This window comes from Plectropomus leopardus, chromosome 9 (assembly GCF_008729295.1).
Source record: "Plectropomus leopardus isolate mb chromosome 9, YSFRI_Pleo_2.0, whole genome shotgun sequence".
In the NCBI taxonomy this organism is placed as follows: domain Eukaryota; kingdom Metazoa; phylum Chordata; class Actinopteri; order Perciformes; family Serranidae; genus Plectropomus; species Plectropomus leopardus.
Window position 1 is genome coordinate 33,312,636 of NC_056471.1, and position 24,078 is coordinate 33,336,713.

Consider the following 24,078-nt stretch of genomic DNA (forward strand, 5'->3'; position numbering starts at 1 on the left):
GAGAGAGGAGCAGGAGAGAGGGAGAGGAGGAGGAGAGAGGAGCAGGAGAGAGGGAGAGGGAGAGGAGGAGGAGGAGAGAGGAGCAGGAGAGAGGGAGGAGGAGGAGAGGAGAGAGGGAGGGAGGGAGAGGAGGAGAGAGAGAGGGAGAGGAGCAGGAGAGAGAGAGAGAGGAGAGGAGGAGAGAGAGGAGACAGGAGAGAGAGGAGGAGAGAGAGAAAGACAGAGAGAGGGAGGGAGGTAGGGAGAGAAAGCAAAGGGGAGGAGGGAGGGAGAGAAAGAGAGAGAGGACAGACCGTCACCGGCCGCCTCGTTTCCATGGTGACGGAGACTCAGCCTGTCAGTCAGTCAGTCAGCCCTTAAGAAAACAGTGAGCCCTAAATTGATGCAGAAATCCCCTTAAATCGGTTTTGTGTGTCGATATTCGGCCGCCGTGATGGAGAGCAACATGAGATCACATCCAGGTATTTTTTTAAAATCAGAAAATACTTTATTGATTTACAGTGAAAGAGTTTTTGGGATACAGACAGTTAAAGGGCACCATTCAAATATCTCTTTATTTTTAAAAACAATGGACTAAAAACTTTAAAAACAAGACGTGTTCATCCAAACACCTTCATCAGCTGTGCTGTTTGCAACAGGAAGCAGCTCCAGCAAATAAATACACAAAGAAGTCACATGATTGTGGAGATGTAGTCCTCAGGTGTGTTTTCAAGTTTTTATCTCCTGGATGTCTGAATATGAAACTACAATTCATTCAAATACTACTAAAATATCACCATAATATCAAATACTACCAAAATATCACCCACTACCGTGTTCCCATAAGGTATTTTTTTATGTTCTCAATTTCAGTTTGCACACTTTCAGGGTAAATAGAGCGGGAAATGAAGGAGTCCGTTAGCCGGGTTTTGGGTAAAATGTTTTTGGGGTTTTTGGTAAAATGTCTTAAATAAGATCTGTGGTTAACAAAGGCTAAAGATATTTAGACGTTTTGTTCTCTAACGTAATACGTCCGTATAAACCAGATTTTGATATTATATATTTATATATTATAATATTTTTCGTTGTGTTTTAACGTGTTTTTTCAGTGGTCGTAGTTTTGACGTTTAAATCGTGCGGCCGTGATGTAGTCGGATCATAGCCTGACAATAACTTTTTACTTCTGGAAATTTCAATTACGCTTCAAAACAAACAAAAGTTCATCTGTGAAGATTATCACGCTGAACGAAACTTGTAAGTATCATAAACTCATAAAACGCCACAGAGCTTAATTTTGGCGATAATCGAAAATCCCGAGGGAACCAGGGCGATGCTAACGTCCTGGTCGGCCTACAAAAACACGTCATCCGTCACCTCTGCAGGTCCAGAAAGTGCAGCTCTGTCGTTTTTCTGCAGAGTTTTAAAAAGTGACGCCTGCAAAGCTGAAAGTCTTTTCTAAAAACTAACTAACTAACCGCGCGTCCCGGTTATTCTGCTGCTCCGCAGCACGAAATAAACCTCTCAGGTGTAAAATATCACGTTTCTGCAGAGAATCACGGTCCGCAGCTGTTTTATCTCATTTTTAATAAAGTCCAGTGAAGATGGGTGTCTCTGAACCAAGTCCGGCTCTGTTCTAATTTTTTATTTAAATTTAAATTTATTTAAATTATCGTCACATCCTCTTCGCCCGCCTGGCGGCAGCAGCGGTGCGTCTCTGGTTGATGGCTTTGGTGCTGACGCGCAGTTTACGCAGTCGTAGCTGTCGCAGCCGGAGCTGCAGGTCTTTGGGGAGTTTCCCTCCCTTCGCCAAGAGGTCTTTGAGTCTCTGTTTGGGCATCTTGGCGAGGCGGAAGTCGCAGATTGTCGGGTAGTGGTCGTACATGACCATGCAGGTGCGGCGGGAGGAGGGGAAGTAGCCCTCCGCGCTGACGGTGACTCGGTACTCGCCGGGATTCAGCAGCCGCCAGAAGTCGCCGTCAGAGACTGAAAGAGGAACAAAGGCGAAGCTGACGGTCAGCTGAGGTAACACCGTCACCCCAAAATCAAGTTACATTTACAGCAAAGTGGACGAGCATCCCAAAATCCGCTGACCTTTGCTCTGTTCAGTTAATTCAGCTTATTACTGCCATTTATTTCTTCTGATGAGTGACAAGAAAAATAGGATTTTCAGAGAGATTTAAAAAGTTTCTATAGAAGTGTGTCATTAATTACTGACTAAAACCCGGACGTGAGACTTTAGACTTTATTTTGGATTACAATAGAAAAATAAGTCAAATGTAAAATAGTTTTGACAGTAATTTCATGTATTAGTTTCATAAGATACTTAAAGTTTTCTTTAAACTCATACATATAAATATAAAACATATAAGACGTGTAATGTAACAGCAATAATAGATAAAAAAAATAAAACATACAAGAATTTACAAAAAACAAAATCAAGAAAAAAGGAAAAAAAAAATCATAATAATTATTGCAAAAAAATTTTTTTAAAAAAATAATAATAATAACTCATATAAAGTTTTCTTTATGTTTTCCAGCATCAGGCTTTAATTAAATTCATATGTGATGTAAAATCACGTCAGACTGTACCTGATCTAATATGATGATCAATGTCGTCAACTTTAATGACGGCGTCTGCGATTCCCGCCTCCGTGTCTTTGTCCCGGACCACGCCCTTAATCCCACGATGCACCTAAAAAACAAGACTGTTTTATTGATGCTGTAGATATAAAACAGAAAAACACTGATCATGATGCCGATGCCGCACCTTTTCTTTTTAAAAGGAGGATGTTGATTCCTGATTTCGACTATTGTCATATGATCGAAAAGAGCAAAAAAACAGAAAAATTTTAAAAAACAGAAAAGATTATTAAAATAAAAGATCAAATCTTCAGTCAGACCTGCTCCATGTAAACCAGCAGAGACTCTCTGTTGTTCTCCCACTCGATGGGAAGCTCGCTCGCGTGAGGAAATTTATCACAGGACAACTCCACCGTCACCTCGAAACAGTTGGTGTGCAGGTAGCTGAAATCGTTCATACCTGCAAATAAAGAAAAACGCAGAGATCTATATTCTTGGTTCAGCTTTTTTTGGATGGAGTTTCTCCTGGGTTGCGTTTAATTTCCTACAAGGTTACAACATTAATTTTGCAGCAAGCCACTTATTAATCTTATTTTTAAGATATGTTGCAGTGGGCCACATTCGGCGCGCTGAATATATACAATTTTTTTTAATTCATTACAGTATTTAAGATATCTAGTAATTTTTTTGTATATTGGAGCAACCACCCAAACAACTGAGATGGAAATAATTTTGGACAGCAAACCAAACTAGACCACACACGTGAATATTAATCCCTCGGGAACGCCGCAGAGTTGCTTCCATTTTTTTCCCAGTGGCCTTAACAGTATTTTAGCCAAAATATTTTCCTAAATAAGCATTTTTCCATTGCCACTGTAACAGACATCTGTACAACTGCAAACAGAGTCAATTTTGACTCTATTATAAATTTTTGAGCCACTTCGTAACGTCTTCAGGCTAAGTGAGAAAGTCCTGAGCGAGGGACAGCAGGACAAACAATAACCTGCTGTAAATATTTGTTTCTATTTATTTGGCGTCAGTGATGGAGACGTGCAGCTCAACAGACTGAAGAATTCATTTGTTCCTGCCGTCATCAGTTTTTTAAAAATGGTTCAGTGTGATTTTAAATATATTGATTTTTGTTGTATTTATTGTATGCACTCATGCACAAGAATTTGCCCCTCGAGGGACAATAAATATTTCTTGAACCTGGAATTGAGAAACTTTTTTAGCGCCAAATCCCCGGGAACAGCAGGAATTACAATGTCCAGGGGCCCCGAAAAGACTTTCTCTAAAAAGACTTACATTGTGATAGAGAGAGACATCTGTAAATTAGTGGATACACGTTTTTGAGCTTCACAGCCCACAAACTTGTTTTACTATCAGGATTTGACCCCAAAAATGTAATCGAGCTGCAAGATTTAATAAGTTTTATCCCCTTTAAAGTTAGCGGAGGGCTGAACCAGAAGTTCGCCACATCCAGGTAATTTTATACCACAGAAATTTAGCTTTTTTAGATTCAGACGCCACTGAGCAACTTGGACAGGAGTGAATGTGGCCCCATTTCCACGCTGTATCCAGGTATCTTTTTATATCCAGTGTATGCATCAGCCATGCTGGCATCTAGTATCCAGATCTCATCATACATCCATGTGATAAACACGCATTCTTACTTCCTGGTACGTTGTGCCAGTCGGCGCCATTGATGATGTTGTTGTATCTACGGAAGTCCTTGTTGTGGCAGGGCCGCCGGTCTGGGTTTGACATCACCTGGATATATAAGACACCGAGACGTGTTGAGCCTGTGGTGGCGTTTCACATGTTTGACAGGAAGTGACAGGGGAAGGTTATTGACCTGGTTGGTGCTGGCGTAAGCTGTGGCCAACCAGCGGAAGAAGCTCTCGTCGGCGGTGGGCGTGTGCTCCCGAGGCGCCCAGTCCTTGGTCATGTCGTACGGGTAGGTGACCACCAGCTCGCCACCGTGGAGGTTTGCACCAAGAACAAACGGGATGTTCTGCATCCAGTTGATGACCGCTCGGGTCTCTGACGCCACCTGGTGGTAGACGGAAACTCATTTTCTGCATTTACAGTTTTGAAGTGTGAGACATTTGACATTTTCCTTCAGTCGAGGCGTTATCAAGGAATAAAAGTATAGCGGGATATTTAGAAATCACAACGGTGAAAAACTCTGCTGCTTCTCTTTCTATTAAACTGATGCAGAGATGCTGCATTAACAGGATGTACTGTAGTTCACAGCACGCACCACCAGAGGCCAGTCTCTACCCGAGGAACCATGAATGTATTCAAAGAACTGGATACAGCACTGAAATGGTTGCACCGTAGAGTGTTGAAGTAATGAATGAAGTAAAATCTTAACCCAGATTTTTGAACTTTTAAGGTTTTACACGTCTTAAAAAGGCGTTTGCTAACAAGTGGGTAAATGGGACTTCAGTGTTTGTTGTTAGACATCATCACAGCGACACAGAAACTCTTTAAACCCACTCACCGCCTTTACAGCTTCACAGACTCACGCTCCAGCTTGTAGATTTATCTGTTTATAATACTTTTCGTTGTTTTACAGTGTTTGCAGTGATGTAGTTGGTTTATAGCCTAACAACAGCTTTTTGCTTTGCCTGTGTGTGATTCCTTAACTTGGTGACATCACAATGTAACAAGTTGAATAAAATGTGCTCAACAAGCAAGCTGACCAATCAGAGCAGACTGTGCTTCTTGGGAGGCGGGACATGAGCTCAGACTGTTTCAGACAGGTGCTGCAGCTGGGGGCAGTATGAGACACGTGTTTTTTGAACATTAAAGCAAGTAAACCTATTCTAGTAGACCTCCAAAATACAAATGTGATGCAGAAAATGAGCATAAGAGGGCCCTGTGCATAAATCTTACGAAGGCGTCCTCAGACGTGTACTGCTCTGGGATGGGGAAGTAGTGGTTGATGAGTTTGGAGCGGTCCGTCTCCAGCTCGATGGCGGTCCACATCCCTGAGTTGAGGTCGGCAAAGTTGTGGTTCATGTCGATACCTTCGTAGCTGTAACGACCCCACGCCCAACCTGCCAGCTCTGAGCCCTGAAGATCACAGAGTCAGACAAAAACTTAGGTTTGGACCACAAAGAATTAATCTCAGGAGCCGTCATGGAAACCACAACATCATCTGGACACCTTTTTAAAGGCCATCTCATATCCGTCAGGGTTCATGGAGGGCAGCAGGTGGATGCGAGTCTCTTTGATCAGGTGGACGACGCGCTGATCGCCCCGCTTGTACTCTTGGCACATGTACTGCATCAGATTGAGCAGGAGCTCTCGGCCCAGCACCTCGTTCCCATGCATCCCTGCAACGTAGCGAAACTCTGGTTCTCCTGCAGGGTGCGCCAAAACACAGACACGGGAACAGAGTTAGGAGTACTACAGAGAAAACAAAAACTGTCTACAATCGAAACAAAAGCAGAAGAAGACCCAAACATGCAAGTCAAATATGTTTTTGAGGGAGTTACATCTGTCTTAAAAACTTTGATTTTGCAACAAAAACTGTGGTTTCAGAGTAGCACATATACAGATCAGCCTCACAGACCCCATTCAAGGACCTGGATCTGTTTCATGTTTGGTCTGCATGCATTGACAGGCCGCTCTGAAATCTCACACATCCTCCTCACGCCGTTTATGAGGAGGAGGTTCAGCTCACACAAATTTTTCTTTATCCAAAACACTGAAGGTAGCACATCTGAAGTCATCAGGGTTCCCACAGGTCCTTAAAAAGCATTGAATTCATTCATATAAAAATAAGGCCTTAATTGGTAGTCAAATGTCTTAAATCAGTATTTCCAAACTCTTGAAAATGCCCAAACACTGCAGTTTTTAAGGGGTTAGGCTTAGCAGAGGAACAACAGCAAATTTTAGAAAAATAAAAGCATCTTTTAAGTGTGTTTTAGTTTTATCTGTTTGTGACAACAAAAAACTGTTTTTCAGATACATGTTGTCTTTATCTTCATCTAGACATACTGAGTTACAAAACAAGTATCAGTGGCCCAGCTGCAGCCGCAGCATCACCAGTAACAAAAAGTTTGAGTTGAATGAAACATAGAGAGAAAAGCATTTATACAGCTTACATAACTGTGAAAAAGGGGCAGAAAAGGATATTTGACTATTTTTAAAGTGTAACCACAGAGATGGTGAGATTATTCCAACAGACGGCACCAAACCAACACTGGTCGCTGGAAAAAAAAAACTTTGAGGTTAGATTCAGGCCACAGACGGAGCAGAGTGGAGGGAAAAACTGATATGTTCATTTGTAAAGGCCACCAATTATCTGCAGTCCCGACATCCGAAAATACTGGGCAGGAAGTCCTAAGAAACACAGGTTTGATGACTTTTGTGTTTTTGATTGGGATGAAGGGTTTGGATTTCACTTGGTAAAAGAAAAATCTGAAAGAAAATGCACATCACGTAAGTGCAAATCTATCAAAAAACGGCGTACATAGAAGAATGATCCATCTGCGTACATGGTTTTGCGCTATCTCTGCTTTTTTTTAACCATTACCATTTTATTTTATTTTTTTACCATTTCACAATAAATATAAGAAAATCAAATGCAAAATCCTGCTTGGTTCTTCATCAGGTCAAATGAAATTATTTGACCTCACGAAATCCAAGGGGGATCGAAATTTTGTCCAAAATAACCTTGTGTGGCATGGAGTTAGTGTGCAGGCGTTACCTTTTTCCTCAGAAAAAAAGAAAATGAAACCTGACACAAAGCTGAAATCACCCTGATATCTGAATACACGCTGAAACACTGACTGACAGACTTGATATTTCACTCTGCTCCTCCGTGCTGCCTTCACTGCCTTGTGTTTTGGCGGGAAAACCTCTCCCCTCTGCTGCCATGTGGGCAGAGCTGACGAGGCCAAACAAAACATTTGAACACCTCAGAGCAAACAGAGAGGAGCTGCGGTGTGTGTCCGTTTAGTTTCACACAGTGCTGGACTGTGTGGTTGTGCAGGTTTGGGATACGGAGGCAGCTGCTGCAGAAGTCCCCTCTGACCCCTCAAATTACGTTGCATCTGTCCCTCATTAGAAAAAAATGATTCTTCTCTTTGGAGCAGAAGCAGAGGCTGCACGACTTCAGTTTTAAAAGAGTGTCTCTTCAACACAATCGCCTGAATAAATGTCGGCATTCTGCAAACTACTGATATGTAACATCTGCATGATATTATGTAGCTGATGTGTTAAAACTTTAGGTTTCTTTACATTTTAACAAAGTGCTTAAATGATTGCTGATGGAAATGCAACCAATGTCTCACTAAAAGAAAGTTTTTTGGAGGCACAATCGCTGCTGGAACTGCAGCTGATTTCTTACAAAGAATCAAGTGGTTTTGGTGCAACATTCACAGCTGGATATCCTGCCACTGTCTAAACATCTGGTTGTGGTGTCACAATCCAGTTGATATGCCACAGATATCTTGCTAAAACACAAGTTTTGGTGGCACAATCGTCACTTGAAATGACGCTGATTTCTCGCTACAAACACCCTGTTTATTGGCACGATTATGGCTGTAATTGCCAACAATATCTGACTAAAAATCTCCAGGTTTCTGTGACACAATCATGGCTACAAATGGCACAAATGCCACAATCACAGCTGGATCTGCCGTCAAAGTCTCACTAAAAACATCTGATTTTAGCAGCGCAATCATAGCCAGAAATGCCAACAACATCTGGCTAAAATCACCAGGTTTTGGAGGCACAATCATGGTTTGAAATCAGACAAATGTCTCTCTAAAAACACTGCTTTTATTTTCATCATCACTGCCTCGAAATCTGCAGACATCCAACTAAAAACAACCATTGTTTTTAAGATGTCTCTGCTATTATGCCAGAAATGATTGAATTGAGCCTCAGACTATGAAGATCTCAAAAAACACATTATTTAGAAAGAGAACGCTTTTTTGTTTCTCAAAACATTTATCAACTGGATTTTCTACATTTTAGGTTTGAACGCAGATGAACCGGACTTCTCCTCTTAAACAGCTGTGGTACGTTCTGAAAGTTTCACATCTGCGTGCGGTGTGTCTCACCCAGCTCGTGTTTTCCAGGGTTGTCGGAGATCTCCATGACGTAGAGCTTCAGACCCGTGTAACTCTTCCCGATGCTGTACATGCGGGTGATGTCAGGACACGCCTCGTTCACAGACTTCATCAACTGGTAAACGACAAAAAAAAAAAAAAAAACATTCAACATTTGACTTTTGCCAGCGTGAACTGACTTTAGTCTCAAGACAAAGTCTGAAGTTCTGCGTGCACGTATGCAGTCGGACCTGCTAAACTCTTTCTTCAGTGTCACCACGCAGAAGGACGCTCATGCTCAAAAAAAAAACAAAACAGAGATGTAGAGATTAAAGGCGTCCTTGGCTGTGTTAAGCTCTTTGCTTGCTTCCCATGTTTTTGTTGTTTTAAAGAAATCAAGTCATTTATCTCAGGTTTCAAAGGGTTAAAATACCGAGTATATCTACACTCGTGGGATGTGGATCTGTTTGTCTCTGCAGGCTGTTTTCTGACCATCAGATGCCTCACGCTGTCTCAAAACAGCCCACAGGTAGTGACAGCACAGTGAGGACGCTGCCATGAAGGAGTGAAACCGCCCATAATATTTGTTTTTTGGTCAGGCTGAGACCAGACACCCCCCACACACACAAAACTGGTAAGTTTGTCAACACCAAAGTCTTATTTATAGAAATGATTTCTTAATGGTAAAGATTTTGAGTGCAGGAGTTTTTTGTGATCCATCAGATCTGATCATCGGGATGAAAGTTATACACCTCCAACTGTGTCTCACCTTTCTCATCTCCTTATAGTTGTGATGTCTGAAGTCCAGCTTGTCTCTAGACTCTGTCCGCTCCGTCTGCCACGGGTAGATATTATTTGGATCTGTGATCATGGGAAAGGAGTATTTCAGCAATCATAGTGTGAAATTTAAATAAATAGAAACATTTTGCAGCAGCTGGCGTCCCGTACCTGGGACTGTGCAGCCCAACACCTCGGCTCTCAGGCAGATGTCACCCTCCGTCCCGTTCTGGTACCAGGTCTGAGGGTTGATCCGGATGTAACGGGCCACTGTTGAAGTGTTGAAAAGGGCGAGGACAGGTGTCTCCGTGTCCTGGTTCCCTTCAAACACCTGCAGCGAGAGGAGACGTGGTGAAAAAGAAGGAAACTTAAGAGCCTTGTTTGAGTTGTAAAATGAAATCAACACTTAAATCTCGCCAGTGACTTTTGTCATGAAGTCATCCGTCCTCCTGTCCATCCACAGCCTAATGCTCAATTAAAAGTAAATTAATAAAAAAATAAAAACTGAAAAGGCTGCTCCAAATATAGAACATGGCTCTTGAAAAGACGCATTAAGCTCTGAGGCTGCAAACTGGGCTCAACAATTTTATAGTTTTATATCATTGCAAATCATGATTTTAGCTCCATTTTGTCATTAAAGTTTTTTCTTTCTGAGATGTATTATTATGCTCAATAAAATAAAATATAAAGCCCTAGAACTTAATTAAAATAATTTGTTAATTCAAGCATTTTTGAGTCAGTCTGATTCCTGACAGAAAAAATAAATAAATCCTTGACACCTCGGTCAGCTGTGGCTGTGACACACATGCCTAAAAGACCACCTGAATAAACAAACCTGACCGAAGCTGCAAAGTTTCCAAACCAGCTCTGCCGCGCTGAATAACCAAAGGGCAGAGGAGATTTATGAATGCAACCAAATCAGACAGCCTCGCATCATTTCAAACTTCCTGACGAAAAGGAGGCACTTCCAAATGCCTGTTAAATATCCAATCATTCAAAACTGCTATATTTTTAAATCTAGTGACCAAACTTTCCTTTACTGCCCTTTGTAGGAATGGTAATAACAGTCTGTGGGTAATTTACACTGTAATGAGTGTTTTACTCATTTTCTTCCATAACTGACCTTAAACATCTGCTGCAGCAGTTTCAACATGATGTATTTAACTGAAAAATGAATAATGGAAAATGTAAAAAACCCATTTTCAAAATTCACATTCAAGTACATGGAAATATTGCCAACTTATATTTAATTAGAGTACAGCTTTTACAAAATCTCTTTAATGCTTTATGTTATTACTCTAATCTTGCAGATATTTTATCAGTGGTTGTAGTTAATTCTTAGGACATTTCTTAGAAAAGACTGGCTACTACGCTGGCGTGCTTATGGTGCAGACATGTTGGTGGTGCCACAACGGAGTGACAATTTATGAACTCAAACGGAGCTCACATCAGCAGCCGCTCAAGCTGCAGCTGCAGTCCCTCTCTGAAAGGCTCTGGATGCATCGAGGACATTTTGCTGAAGTGAAACTTCAAATTTTGGATAGATACGAGCAAACAATGGGGAAGGACAGACGCGAGTGGAGGTGAATTGGTCTCATATCGTGGGCATGCACCGTAAATCTATAAAATACCAAATATAGGTCAGTTACTGCTGACAGAGAAATCATTTATTTTTTAATCTTTTGTTGTAAAGATGCAGTTTCACAGAGGAGTGAGGCCCAGCGGAAAGGCTGTAGTTTGGGAGTCATGTTAACATTTCCTCCTGTGGGTGGGTCGAGGGGAGGAAGGGTGGAGTGCGTGGGTGGGAGGGTGTCGGGGAGGCTAAAATGACTCGTCTGTTCTCAGACGGACCTTCTTAGTCCTCCTTGTTGGCCACCGCCCTCCATTTCTTACTGATCCTGTTTGGAAGATCCTGGAGGAAGTGGATGATGTTTTTCTTTTTTTTTGGCTCGTCGACTTCCTGCTGGAGCCCGGAGGCAGCGGACGTCCTGCTGAGGTTTTCCATCACCTGGTCGGCCATCATCTCGCTGTAGACCCTGACGATGGCCTCGTACTTCTTAATCTTGTCTGCCCAGTTAGCGGCAGATGGATCGCCGCTTTGAGTCGCGTGTCCCTGGGAGGTTGGAGGGAGGACGAGGGTGGTCAGGAGGTGTTTCACCGCATCCTTGACGAATGCGTACACCTGTTCGTTTGGCACAATGACGCTGACGGGATATCTTGTCGGCCTGCTGAGCTCTGAATCCGACCACGCATTTCTGCCGTTGTTCGGCGACCTGGAAGGACTCAGGACCTGTTGGTTGTACATGGTGGTGAGCGTGTCAGCCAGCATCTTAGAGAAGATGGAGAGCTTGTCCTGACCGATCAGCTCTTTTAACGCTGCGTCGCCGCTCTGGACTCTGCTGTCGTCTTGTTTCGACTGCTCTGTTTCATCCAGGGCAAACTCCACCACAGCCTCCGTGCTCTTGATGCTGGACTCGCGTGAACCTGACGCCTCAGCTCTCATGTCGCCCTCTTTGAGCAGATGGTGACACAAAGCCTGTTCATCCTCCGTCAGTTTACCTGATGCCTCTTTTTGGGAGATGAAAAACCTCCTCAGTGTCTCCTGTAAGTTGTCTTCTAGCGCCAATGCTGCGGCGGTGATTTGTTCCTCAGACACGATGGTATTTTGGGACCGTTTCCAGGGGAAGGTGAACCTCCTCGGCTCGGGCTGGCAGAGTTGAATTACAGCGTTTACGACAGCGTTCAGCATGTCTGCCGCCACAGGCGCCACAGAGTCCACGAAGGGCTCGAATGAGGTGACCCTCGCCTCGACGCAGCACGATGAAAACGTGTGCAGTGACGCCATGAGGAATTCTCGGAGTAAATCCAAGCTGATGTCTTGAAACCTGCTGCATGAAAGGTCTCTGACGACGTCCTCAGGGGACACAGCGATCGGATAAGTAATCGCCGTGTCCTGAAGAGGTGATTCATTTTCAGGTGACACCCTTTGGTTCCTTCGTAAGGATACTCTAAATTTCCCGATGCAGCTCTGAAATATCTCCCAGCAGCAGCAAGAGACGTCCAAACTGTCCACGTCGTACTCGTCCAAGCTCAACTCTTCTGTCTCCTCACCTCTAGATTTCATTTTGATGTAGACGTTTTTCAGAATTTTGACGGCTTGGCTTTCTGACTCCAAACCTGCTTCTCGCTGCTCTTCAGAGATGTCTAAGCTTCGAACGATCGCTGATATCACCGCTCCCGTCGCCGGCTCCAAAAACTGTTCGACGTTGTGACACGATGCCGCCTCAGCGAGGGCCTCGCCCGCAAAGCTCAAGGGCTCCGCGGAGGCAGGACGGTCCTGTGCAGCCGGGTCCTGGACGTGCATCACAGGGGAGGACCTGCAAAAAAACAGTTATTGACTGATTTAACCCTTAATCACCTGGATCGACATCAGTTTTCTTGTACTGTGTTCAAACGCCTTTAAGTAGCATTTAAATCTCTGAAACCTGAAAAAAATGGTTTGATTTCTTAAGAAAACATGGGAAAAACATAATGAGCAACTTAGAAAGAAATTTCCTGAAACAAATTTGTAAAACAAATTTGAAAATTTCCAAAACACTATATTCATAATTCTTGGAATCATATATTTAAAATTATATTACATAAAATACCCATGTATTTTAGCACTTTTTTAAAAAACTTCTTTGTGCTTATGTTCAGGTATTATCTTGCTAATTTTTCTGCCATTTCTTGTTGCCTTCTTCCTATATTTTTGAAAGAAATCAAGCCAATTTCCTCAGGTTTCAAAGGGTTAATTGCGCTTGTTGATTTTCTTAAAGGTACAGTTTCCAATACATATGGAGTGGAAACCCATCTAATGGAATATCTGGCGTTTAAACCTAATGCATGTTATTTTCTTGCCATACAACACAAAATTAAGTATTGGAAAACGTTGGATATGAATCAAAAATAAACTATAGGATTTATTTAGGACCCAGAGGGAATAAAGTTGAATATTTCCTGGTTCTCCACATGTAAAGGTCATGTTGATGGTTGGCCTTACAGTGACCTGTTATAAGGTGTATCTGTGTGAGAGGTGGAGCTTCTTACCTGCAGCTTTTGCTCTGACTCTCCTCCTTCTTGCAGGATTTGCTGGCTGCAGCCACTGCAGACTCCTGCAGACCTGACACCAGGGTCGGGACCAGCTGGAAGACCAGCTCAGACACCACCAGGACGATCCTCCGAGACACCTGGGCCAGACAAGCCTGTGTCCGCTGGAAAAAAATACACAGGTTAATATCGACTGTACTGGAGACATTTAACTTCTGTCTTTTAATTTTCATATTCGGGCCTATAAACGTCTGGACCTAACCTGTAAACACTTCGTAGACACTTGTTATATTGAATTTAGCTGTAAAACACCTGAATTATTACTTTAAAAAACAAAGGCGAACCCTAATATGTTTTAGCACATAGATTTATGAGCTATTACAGAGAGCAGTCCCCTAATTTTACAAATGAAGGCCCTTTCAGAGATTGGATTTTTATTACTATAAGAAATATATTTTTAAAGATGTTCACAGATCCAAGTTCGATCCAAGCTGCTGCTGAATGGATTCACATAGCATTAGTTTGATAAAAGTGATGAATAAACTATTGCAATAGTTCGCTAAAAGTAACTGAGAATGGTTGAAGCATTAGTGAAATAGCATTAGTTAGCCAAAAGAAATGAATAAGCTGTTAAAATAGTTATCTTAAATTAACAATAATGGTTGAAATAGCATTATATATCTTAAAGAAATCAATAAATTACTGACATAGCAAACTAAAAATAACTGAAAATGGTTGAAATAGCTTTATTTAGCCAAAGGAAATCAATAAACCATTGAACTGTTCGCTAACACTAACTGATAAGTATTTGAAATAGCATGAATAATCTATGAATAAATGTTAAAATAGTTAGCTAAACGTTATTTACGAATGGTTAAAATAGCATTAGTTGGCTAAATAATTTTAAAAATGTTAAAAGTAACTGAAAAATAGTTAAATTAGCATCAGTAAGCTAAAAGTACTTAATAAAGTGTTGAAATCATTAGCTTAAGTAACATGATGGTTAAAAAAAAGTAGTAAAAAGGGCTGAGATGATTAAGTGTAACTAACAAATGGTTGAAATAGCATTAGCTAACTAAAACAAATGAATAAACTATTGAAATAGTTGGCTAAAATAACTAATAAATCTTTAAGATAGCATTAGTTAGCTAAAGTAATTAATAATCTATTGAAATAGTCAGCGAAACGTTAGGAATAAATTGTTGAAATAGTTAGCTAAAAGTGACTGCCAAATGGTTAAGATGGCATTACTTAGCTACAAGACGATTTAAAAAATATGGAAATGGTTGAAACAGCATTAGTTAGCTAACTGTTAGCCAAAAGTATAACCCAACAAAAGATTGAAATAATATTAAAAGAATAGACTGTTGAAAAATTTAGCTAAATGTAACCGAAAGTAGTTGAAATAGCAACAATGAGCTACAAGAAATAAATAAACTTTATAAAAGGGCTAGCTCCCATGAAGGAGAGGTGGAGGGGCCCCCTTCATGTCTGTGCCCAGGGCCCCAGTGTCTCATAATCCGCCCATGCAAATGTAGCCTAACTAATAACTGTTAAAACTACAAACTTCTTGGCTAATATTGATCGTTTTACATGATTTAAACAGCAGACACCAGAATATCTGTGATTACTTACAGGGTCTCTCATCCTGTCCCGTATGGTGTCCCACTGTCTGTCCTCCAGGCTGTTGATGAAGGAGGACAGGATGCTGGAGCACCGGTCCTCCTCCTCCCCCTCGGTCAGCACCCACTCCGCCACGAATCTCAGCGCCGCCTCTCGGCTCTCAAACCGGGCCGTCGGTGAGTCGGCGCCGGCGGCTCCAGTCACTTTTGTCGCTGTCTCACCGTCTCCCTCCATCATGTTTCAAACACCGGTGGACAGTGAAGTCCTCAAAATACGGGATTACACGGTGAAACTGCTGCTCATGAGCCACTTCAACCGACCGTCGAAGTTGTTTATTTTTGATTTTAAGCGCGGGGCGTTGTTGCATTACCGTAACCACTGTTGCCATGACGACGAGGGTCCGTTAACCGGATGAAGTTGTCCACTCGAAATCAAAACCACAATAATTCACTAATAACCAAACTGTCTCTGTCTTTTCATGCCCGTAACATCACCATAAATATTTTTTTTTAATTAATTAATTAATTTAAAAAAGGCAGAAAGGGGAACATCATCCTGCTTTTTATGTTTTTCTAGCCTTCACTAAAATTCAATCACTCTAATTGTAAAATACTGAACATTTTAACTCTTTCCGTCTTACATGTTGTGAATATTTTATGTTGCACCTCATGCACAAGTCGCAGTGAGAGAGTTTCAGTCGTAACACAAGAATAGTTAACTAATATCAATTTAATTAAGAAAAAAATAGTTCACTCACAGCCTCTTCGGTCCCGTTCATACACGGCGTCCAGGCCAGCGAGTCGTTACTGAACTGCACCTTGTAGGTGTGAACCACGTTCCAGCTGTGAGGGAACAAAACACAAGGTCTCTTTCACATGGTACTAAAAAGAACCTCACAATGCAGCTTGAATCCAAAAACAAGACCCCCTCACACAATTAAAAACAAAAAAATGATGCATTTATCTTTTTTTTTATTATTTAGGATTAACCTGTACAATAGGGGAGAATGGGTTTGGTTGGCACACTTTTTACATTCATTTGAATTCCTCAAAAGGATATCCTTATAATATAATATATATAATATAATATAATATAATATAATATAATATAATATATATAATATAATATAATATAATATATATATAATGTTTAAACGACAGATTTTCAGAGGGATATTATTTTAAAGGAAAGTGGACTTCGTTTCCCAGTGTTCACTGTGACAGTTCATGAACTTTAACCTTCAGCACTGACCTCCAGATGGAGCTGCGACCCTGCAGGATGACTCCGGTGAAGCGAGTCAGCCGCCGAGCGTCGACCTCCAGCCACTGCTTCCTGTCTCTGTACTGAGCACACCAGCCACCATCGTAGATGTCCCCGTCCTCGATCCCAGACTGCAACAGACAGGAAAGGCACACGGTGCTGCAGCTCTGTAACACGTCATAGATCAAGTTTTAGTTTTGCTGTCAGAGTGTTTTGGTACCTGTATGTTGAGCCGGCCGCGGTGAGGACCCAGGCCTCTGCGCTTGTAGGACGACGCTCTCAGCTGGTCGTCTTTGACCCTCAGTGACTCCAGACCCAGAGGAGGACATTCTGACAGCAGGGGTTTAGTCACAACTTAAACAGTATTTGTTTATAACAAAGGAGGGCAAAGTAATAAGAAATCACTGTCTCAGGGGTAAAATACTAGTTTAACCCTTTGAAACCGGGAGGGACGTCACTTTTCTTGTGCTGCATTCAGCACCTTCCAACGCCAAATTGATTTCTTTCAAAACCACAGGAAAATTAGACAAGGAGCACCCCCACAAGACATGTCACAAACATTGCAAGAAATTAGATTTACATTTTTAAAAAATAGAGAAAAGATAGGGAAAATTTTTTAGTGAATTATGTTTGAAATGATAATTATTATGCATACAAAATATTTTTTAAAATAGAATTATTGTAATTTTAAAATCAGTTTTTCAGGCCCTCTCCTTTTTTTTACTCATTTGTTTGTTTGCCAATTCTACAAGTATTTTATTGTAGTATTTATTCATTTCTTGCTCATTTCTAGATCATTTCTTGGTAAAATACTCATTACCTTCTTACCATGTTTTTTTTGTTGTTTTTTTTAAAAAAAATCAAGTGTAGGTTTCAAAGGGTGATATGTGCACAGACACGGTTAACAGATCAGCTGTCTGTCTCACCAGAACAAACCAGGAGGGAGAAAAAAACCCAAAAAAAAACGCACATCATGCTTTCATTCATATGAAGGTACTGCAACTTTAAGACTTCTTGCAGCTCTGATGGATTTAACATTAAAGCCAAAGATGCTAAATGAAAGAGACGTTTAAAAGTGGAGCAGGAAATAGAGAAAGCACAGCTCTCTGGTCAGGGGTGAAATACGGCGGCGTCCTCTGCTGCAGTTTTACCGCCTCACACAGACTTTTATTGTCTGGAGGGTTCAGCTCAGTACAAACTGTCTCTTCCTGCCAGGAGGTTTTACCGGCTGCTAAAACTCAGGCCAACGTATAGAAGCAGTATTAATGAATGCAAAATGTAGGCGGCATTCCCTAAAAAGACCCTTTCCCCCCTTCGCCTGGCGGTCCAGCTGGATCTCTGTCGAGCTGCGTGTGACTTAAAAAGTGATGTCTCTTTGTTGGTGTTGACTGGAAATCCTGCAAAACCACAAACTACTGAAACTACTGAAGCTGAGCCAGAGAGGCTGAAAATGATGCCCGGAAGACAAAAAACATTCAGTGCACAGCTCAGCTGATTATCTGGGTAAATAAAGCCCACAAGCAGAGAAAATAAATGAAGTTTGTTTGTTGGTTTGAGGGTAAAACCTCGAAAAGCACAGAGGTCCTATTGGAAAAAAGTGTTTTTGGGGGGAAAGAGCACTGCTGCCTAAAACTGAGGACATCGCATTTTCCTCTTAAGAAAGTTTTTATAAAAGAAACAAAAACTCAAACCGACAGTAGTGAGGTGCTTGTGATTAACCCCTTACATGTCTTTCTAAACGTTGTTTCAGCTCTTGTTAACCTGAAGCATCAAGAACCACCAAGAAAAAGCTGAAACTCAAAGTAACTCTTGTACTATTGCGATGTTTAAAAACTTTTCTTTCTTTCATGCTGACACGATTTCCAACTAACTAAATGTAAAACAAAAATCAAATTCAGACAGTAAATAATGAACAGGACTGTGAGCAAAAAATTTAAACTGAAAATTTAGATGTAGGACACTTTAATTTTGAAACTCTCATCAAGTGTTTATAAATTTTCTTTAACGACAAAAGCAAGAAACTGGCTTTTTGGTGATATTCTTAAAAAGAGAACGAATTGGCACAAAAAAATGTGATTTTATGCACACAGTATGAGAGGTAATATCAGTTTCGTGGCAACTTTTCGGGTGTATCGCTCACAGTTAATCTGACTCCAGCTCTGGCTGACGGGATTTTAATGAGCATCAGCTCTGATTTGACGTGACAAGCTGCTTACTCAGCATTTATTTCTAGCCGACCACAATCTAAACTCCGCATTAACGTTTCCCCTCTACATACACACACTATATATACAGACGCTCATACACACACACTTCCTCAACGGGCTCAATCTCAGGCCAAGAACACACTCACAAATATGCACCCGTACAGTATTCTGATATAGGTCAACAAGGAGGTTTATAACGTAAAACTTCAAATAGCCCGAGTTATTATTTGCTTAAATCAGTGAACTCAACAGGCTTTTAATTCCTGTCACACAAAACTGTTACTCAGCAAAGATATAAATAAGTCAAATTAATTATTTCAAAATATTAATTATTAATTGGCTTTTACTCATAAACATGGAAGGAAGGAAATAGGCAACAAAAGACGAAATGACCAAGAGGCTAGCAAAAAGTCCAAAAAAATTACCTGAAAATTTGCACACAAATTTTCTTTTTTTTAAATCCAAACAAACAAAAAAGTACAAAAAAAAAACAAACAAAAAAAGCAAGAAATGATCTGGGATTTTGAATTCAGTTCACTTTTCCCCTGGCTTTAAAAAAAAATGTCTCTAATACGTCCAAATAACTTCTATAAAAACAAATTTCATGGTAACCAGACCAAGTCTCTTATTAAGACAGGCCTTTATTCGTCAAAATGTGTCGCCATACACGGCTGGTGAAAAGGACTGAGCATTTTATTGGGACTCTGCTTTTATTTGAAGTTTTTATGTGGATAAATCTTACTTTCAAACACAAAAACCTGCTTATATTTGAAGTTTTACGGTACACACACGCGCACAAGTGCATATACACAAAACAAAACAGCTGATAGAAAAACTGCAGCTCAAACTACAAGCTGATAACTGCAGATATTAAGTGATTTTCAGACGGAGGTGAAGCAGCAGATTAAATGATTTCTCTACAGTCCACAGGTTCAGATATACAGTATGTGCTGCCTCAGTCTGTGATCACATGAATCAGATCTGCGTCTGATCTTAATATGAAATTAGCAAATAGTTTCAGAGTTAGTTTGATGCTTTCTCGGCTGGATTTGCCTCCACAGACAATTCAGTGTCTCTGAGTGTCGCGAATATTAACGGGCTAACAAATATCACTTTAGACAAACTGAATTGTCTTGACACAGCAAACGCCACAAAGCGAGTACGTCAAACTACTTGCCGCTAACATGTGACCCTTGTCTGACTGACATACTGTATACATCAGGGCTAATGGTCATACATACGTGGGACCGTCTCCGTGGTAACCGACGGGCTCGCTCTGTGTTTGACCGGAGGTTTGGGTTTCTTAACGACCTTCGGTTTCTTGCTGACGAGTTTGGGTTTCTTCAGGATTGTTTTGGGCTTTGCGTTTGTAACGCTCCTGGTGGACCTCCTTTCTACGAAAATGCAAACCATCTTATGCAAAGAAGGAAAAATACATACTTTGTAGAACATGAACTTTCCTCAGAGGGGACATAATTTGACATATTAGGAAATAAACTTAATTTTCTAGCGAGAATAAGATGAGAACATTGACACCACTCTCAAATTTTTCTCTAAAATTACAATTTGCATGTCAATATCTCACTCTGTGTGATGTTTCATTCATTAAAAAACAACAACACTTTTTCTTGCACGCCTCCAGTGAATGCAGAATCCAAAACCAGAATTTTTTAAATGAATTAAAGTCATCCGGCGCCAAATCAAAAAACGGCAAAACTATATCATAACATCTGTTTACAAACTCTTACACAACTTGTGCAGTATAATCCGAGTCTATTTATCCAGCCGTACGGTCAGTAACCCCAAACTAACAACCATTATGTCACCAAACTGACCTAAAAGTAAAACTCATTTACAGTCTTATATACTCTTATATTTTACAGTCTTTTCAAAGCCAGACTCCATTAGCAAAAACAGTAATTTTACCTCGCTGAACATGGGAGCTGCTGCTGTCCAACTGCCTCAATCTGTAGTTTGTTTGTTATTGTGTGACTTTGCTTAATCTGAACTAACCTTTAAAAACACAATAACCCACAATAACACAAACAAACTACAAAAATGAGGCAGTGATGGGCCTGCAACTTGAGGTGAAAAGCCTGTTTTTGTCAGTGGAGTCTGAGGAGAGAATAGATAAGACTCAGTTTATGTTCAGATCCTCGTCATAAAGCGCTGTCTGTTTGGGAATTACGTACGACCGGATTAATGAGACTTGGATTATATTGCACCAGTTGCGTGAGAGTTTGTAAACAGATGCTTTGAAATAGTTTTGGTGTTTTTTGTAGAGAAAGAATATGTTTTTTTTGGCCAAAATGTTTGATCACGCCTCTAACATTGTGTTCAAGCTATTATCAGCAGTTTTATTTTTTGAAATTTAACATAGCAAAAGCGTCAGCAGGAGCCACGATTTGTTCCTTTGTCTTCTTACTAGTTTTTGAAAGAATAAATCAAGAAGAACTTGAATTACTCTGAATGGACATTTGTCTCCTTTTGCCTGCGTACATCACATTCCCATGGTGCATCAGGGGCCTTTTAATTGTTTGATTTAAGTTTTATTTTGGTATTTACCTTCAAATGGTTGCCACACATGTATTGAAAAGCTCTTCATTTAGCACCAACAGAGGATAACTTTAACGTAAAAGCTGCTGAGCTGAAGTTTTGGCTGTAAATGTTTACATCTATTTACATTTCGGACATTTGGCTGCAGCCAGCTTCAGTTGAGCGCACCGTTGGACTGCCTGCATGGACAACATCTCACGGTTTTGAGAAATGTGTGAGGGGTCTTGTTAGTCTTTTTTTTGGGTCCGAGGCATCACACGGCCCATCTGGTTTCCATCAGCAGAAAACACACAGTTAAAATGCCTCAGCGCTCAGAGCGGAGAATGTGGAACATCCTAACCCCTAACCCTGACTGTCCGACCGCAGACACGCAGAGCCAACAGAGCTCGCTGTGAACCTCCGAGGACGAGCGATTCTGAAACGTATTTAAACTCTGAGGCGTCATATTTTACAAAAACTCCACAACCAATCGACATTTCAATCCTTTTACATATTTGGTCTGAGGAACATTTCTTGTTCCCAGCACCAAGTTTATAGATGTATTTCTATTTTCTTGAGATGCAAATTAAAGGTTTTCTCCTTAAAGTTCATTTTGTTTGTTTGCAGTAACCATCACTGTAGTCTTCACTTAACCGTGAACCGGTGATGACCACAAATTTATTTTACACCTGACTTTAAAGGCTCCTAGGAAAACAAAAACGGTCATCTCTTTTATGATCGCTGTGGTGAAATCATCAAAAAAGCCAATTTCTAATAGGGATGCACGATGATTATCGGCCGATAATGGGACTTATGACGTCATACCGATCATTCCGATAATAACAATCCTGGCCGATAAATAGAACCGATAACAAACTGAAATTCACCTGTGTTGCCATGGTTTCGCTGCATAATGCTGTGTGTCAAACTGCTGCAGCTAGATCAGTCCACAGCAGGGTTTAACCCATTGCTAATTTTTTTAACTCTTTCCCCGCCGCTGACCAGATTTTCCGTCAATCTGTGTTTTCTCTGTAGTGTAGGGGACACTGTTACCGATGTTATGCAATAAAACAACATTTCCACATCCAAAAACAAATGAACAAGACGATCTAAGGTCCCAGGGTGACGGAGGAGAGGACTTCTAATGTCCGACTTTATTGCTATTTAGCGGCTTTTCGGAGCCGCTGAGCCGCGATATTTTTAAAAACGCAACAGGAGAAACATTAAAATCTTATTTTGATCATCAGTGAACAAGGAGGACATATACTGTCCAGGGCGGCCCCTACAGGAGATATAGGAAGTCGACTAGAGCGCCACACGCTGGAGGGGCGCCGCTGGGCGTGCTAAAAAAAACCCAAAACCCGATATTAATTCTCTGCACTTGTTAGCGCCCTTTCTTCGTGTTCTGGCTTGAAAATAACAAATGAACAAATAAAGAGAGAAATAATCATAAACTCAGCGCCCCTGTTGTTTCTCATCGTTGACCTGCTGACCAGCCTGCACCCTTTAATTATTTGCACCTATTGCACTTTTGCTATTTGTAATTATTTTTATTTTTGCCTGATGTATGAAATCTGCTGTATAAATAAAGCTGCCTCTCCTTCACCAGCATGACTTCATGGAAAAAGTAATGTGTCACATGTAAAACCAGTCAACAGTTAGTCAGGCTGTAAAAATGTGCATTTGGGCATTTTGGCACAGCTGCAGATCTTTGCAATAAAAAAACAGGATTTTATAAGAAAGTTTTAGAGATTAAGTTGATCACTGTGCACTCACTATTGAACATCACATCACACTGCAAAGTTTTCATAGAGTAAAACAAACAGCATTCATATTCCAACAGATTAAATCCAAATTATATCTACTCACCCAACTCTAAGGGACCCTCCTCCTCCTCTTCCTCAGCGTGTTTCCTGGACACTGGTCTCTCTGTTGTTTTACCAGCGTTTCCAGTCACATGTTGAGCAGTTGTTGTGGTTTCTGGAGGTTTAGCCGTCGTCTTGCTGTAGCTGGTTGTGAACCCGGTGGTGGGAACCTCAGTGGTTTTCTCTGCAAGAAAAAGGCTCCCAGTTGTGGTAAAAGCTGCATCTGAATCCACAGTGGACGTCACTGTCGTTGTGTCATCGGCAGGTTCTGATAAAATGAGAATAAATGATCCACAAAGCAGAAAAAACAGCAGAATGAAGTGCAGAAGTCCGGCCATAGTAACCGTTCCCTGCAGAAAACCCCCCAACACTAAACATTCAACCTCTCTGACCTGCAGCTCTGCAGCAACATCAAGCCCACAACACTGCAGAGACAACCTCCAGCCACAGGCTGACAAAATAAAAGCTGCGCTCACGTATAGAATTGGGGTGATAAATAGCAGTGAGAGAAAACAGTGTAAAAAGTGAGGAAAAAAGCAGAGCTGGAGCAATTAACCAACCAAGAGGAATTAATTTGCAGCTTATTGACAATAAATTTATCATTTAAGCTATTTATGAAGCACAAATGCCCAAATTCTCTTGATTTCTGCTTCTCAAATAATGAAAATTTGCTGCTTTTCTTTCCCAGATATGACTTCAAAATGAATAAACTTACATTTCAGACAGATGGTTTGATAAGTCTGGAAATTTTGAGGTACCGTCTTCAACTCTGGGAAATTATAACAAATATTTTCATATTCTGACACTTTATAGACACAACAATTTAACAATTTAACACCCAGGTTGACATCAGTTTTTTTGTGCCACATTCAGACACTTTTCAGAAGCTTATAAACCTCTGAAACCTGAGAAAATTGGTTTAATATCTTTCAAATGCATAGGAAAAAATATAATGGGCATGCATAAATGACAAGGAAATGACCTGAAGCTTGGAGGAGATTAGATATGTAAAAACAGGGAAAAATATCCAAGAAACTATAGTTATAATTATCTTATGTATCTAAAATTATGCTACAAGTAAATCATTTTTGT

The 24,078-nt window shown here is 40.8% G+C and overlaps 1 protein-coding gene across 1 annotated transcript; it reads right to left on the reverse strand.

The window, feature by feature from the left end:
• Nucleotides 1–1,505: 1,505 nt before the first annotated feature.
• cpxm1b (carboxypeptidase X (M14 family), member 1b) lies at nt 1,506–23,341 on the reverse strand. Its single transcript, XM_042493095.1, has 14 exons — nt 22,991–23,341; nt 16,600–16,709; nt 16,371–16,510; nt 15,877–15,961; nt 9,579–9,738; nt 9,400–9,491; nt 8,643–8,766; nt 5,734–5,930; nt 5,461–5,640; nt 4,415–4,612; nt 4,233–4,329; nt 2,880–3,019; nt 2,569–2,671; nt 1,506–1,962 (listed from the first exon to the last, which is right to left on the reverse strand). Exons 1-14 carry the CDS (start codon nt 23,322–23,324, stop codon nt 1,652–1,654), a joined length of 2,271 nt encoding a protein of 756 aa, XP_042349029.1. The 5' UTR covers nt 23,325–23,341; the 3' UTR covers nt 1,506–1,651.
• Between the last annotated feature and the right edge of the window lie 737 nt (nt 23,342–24,078).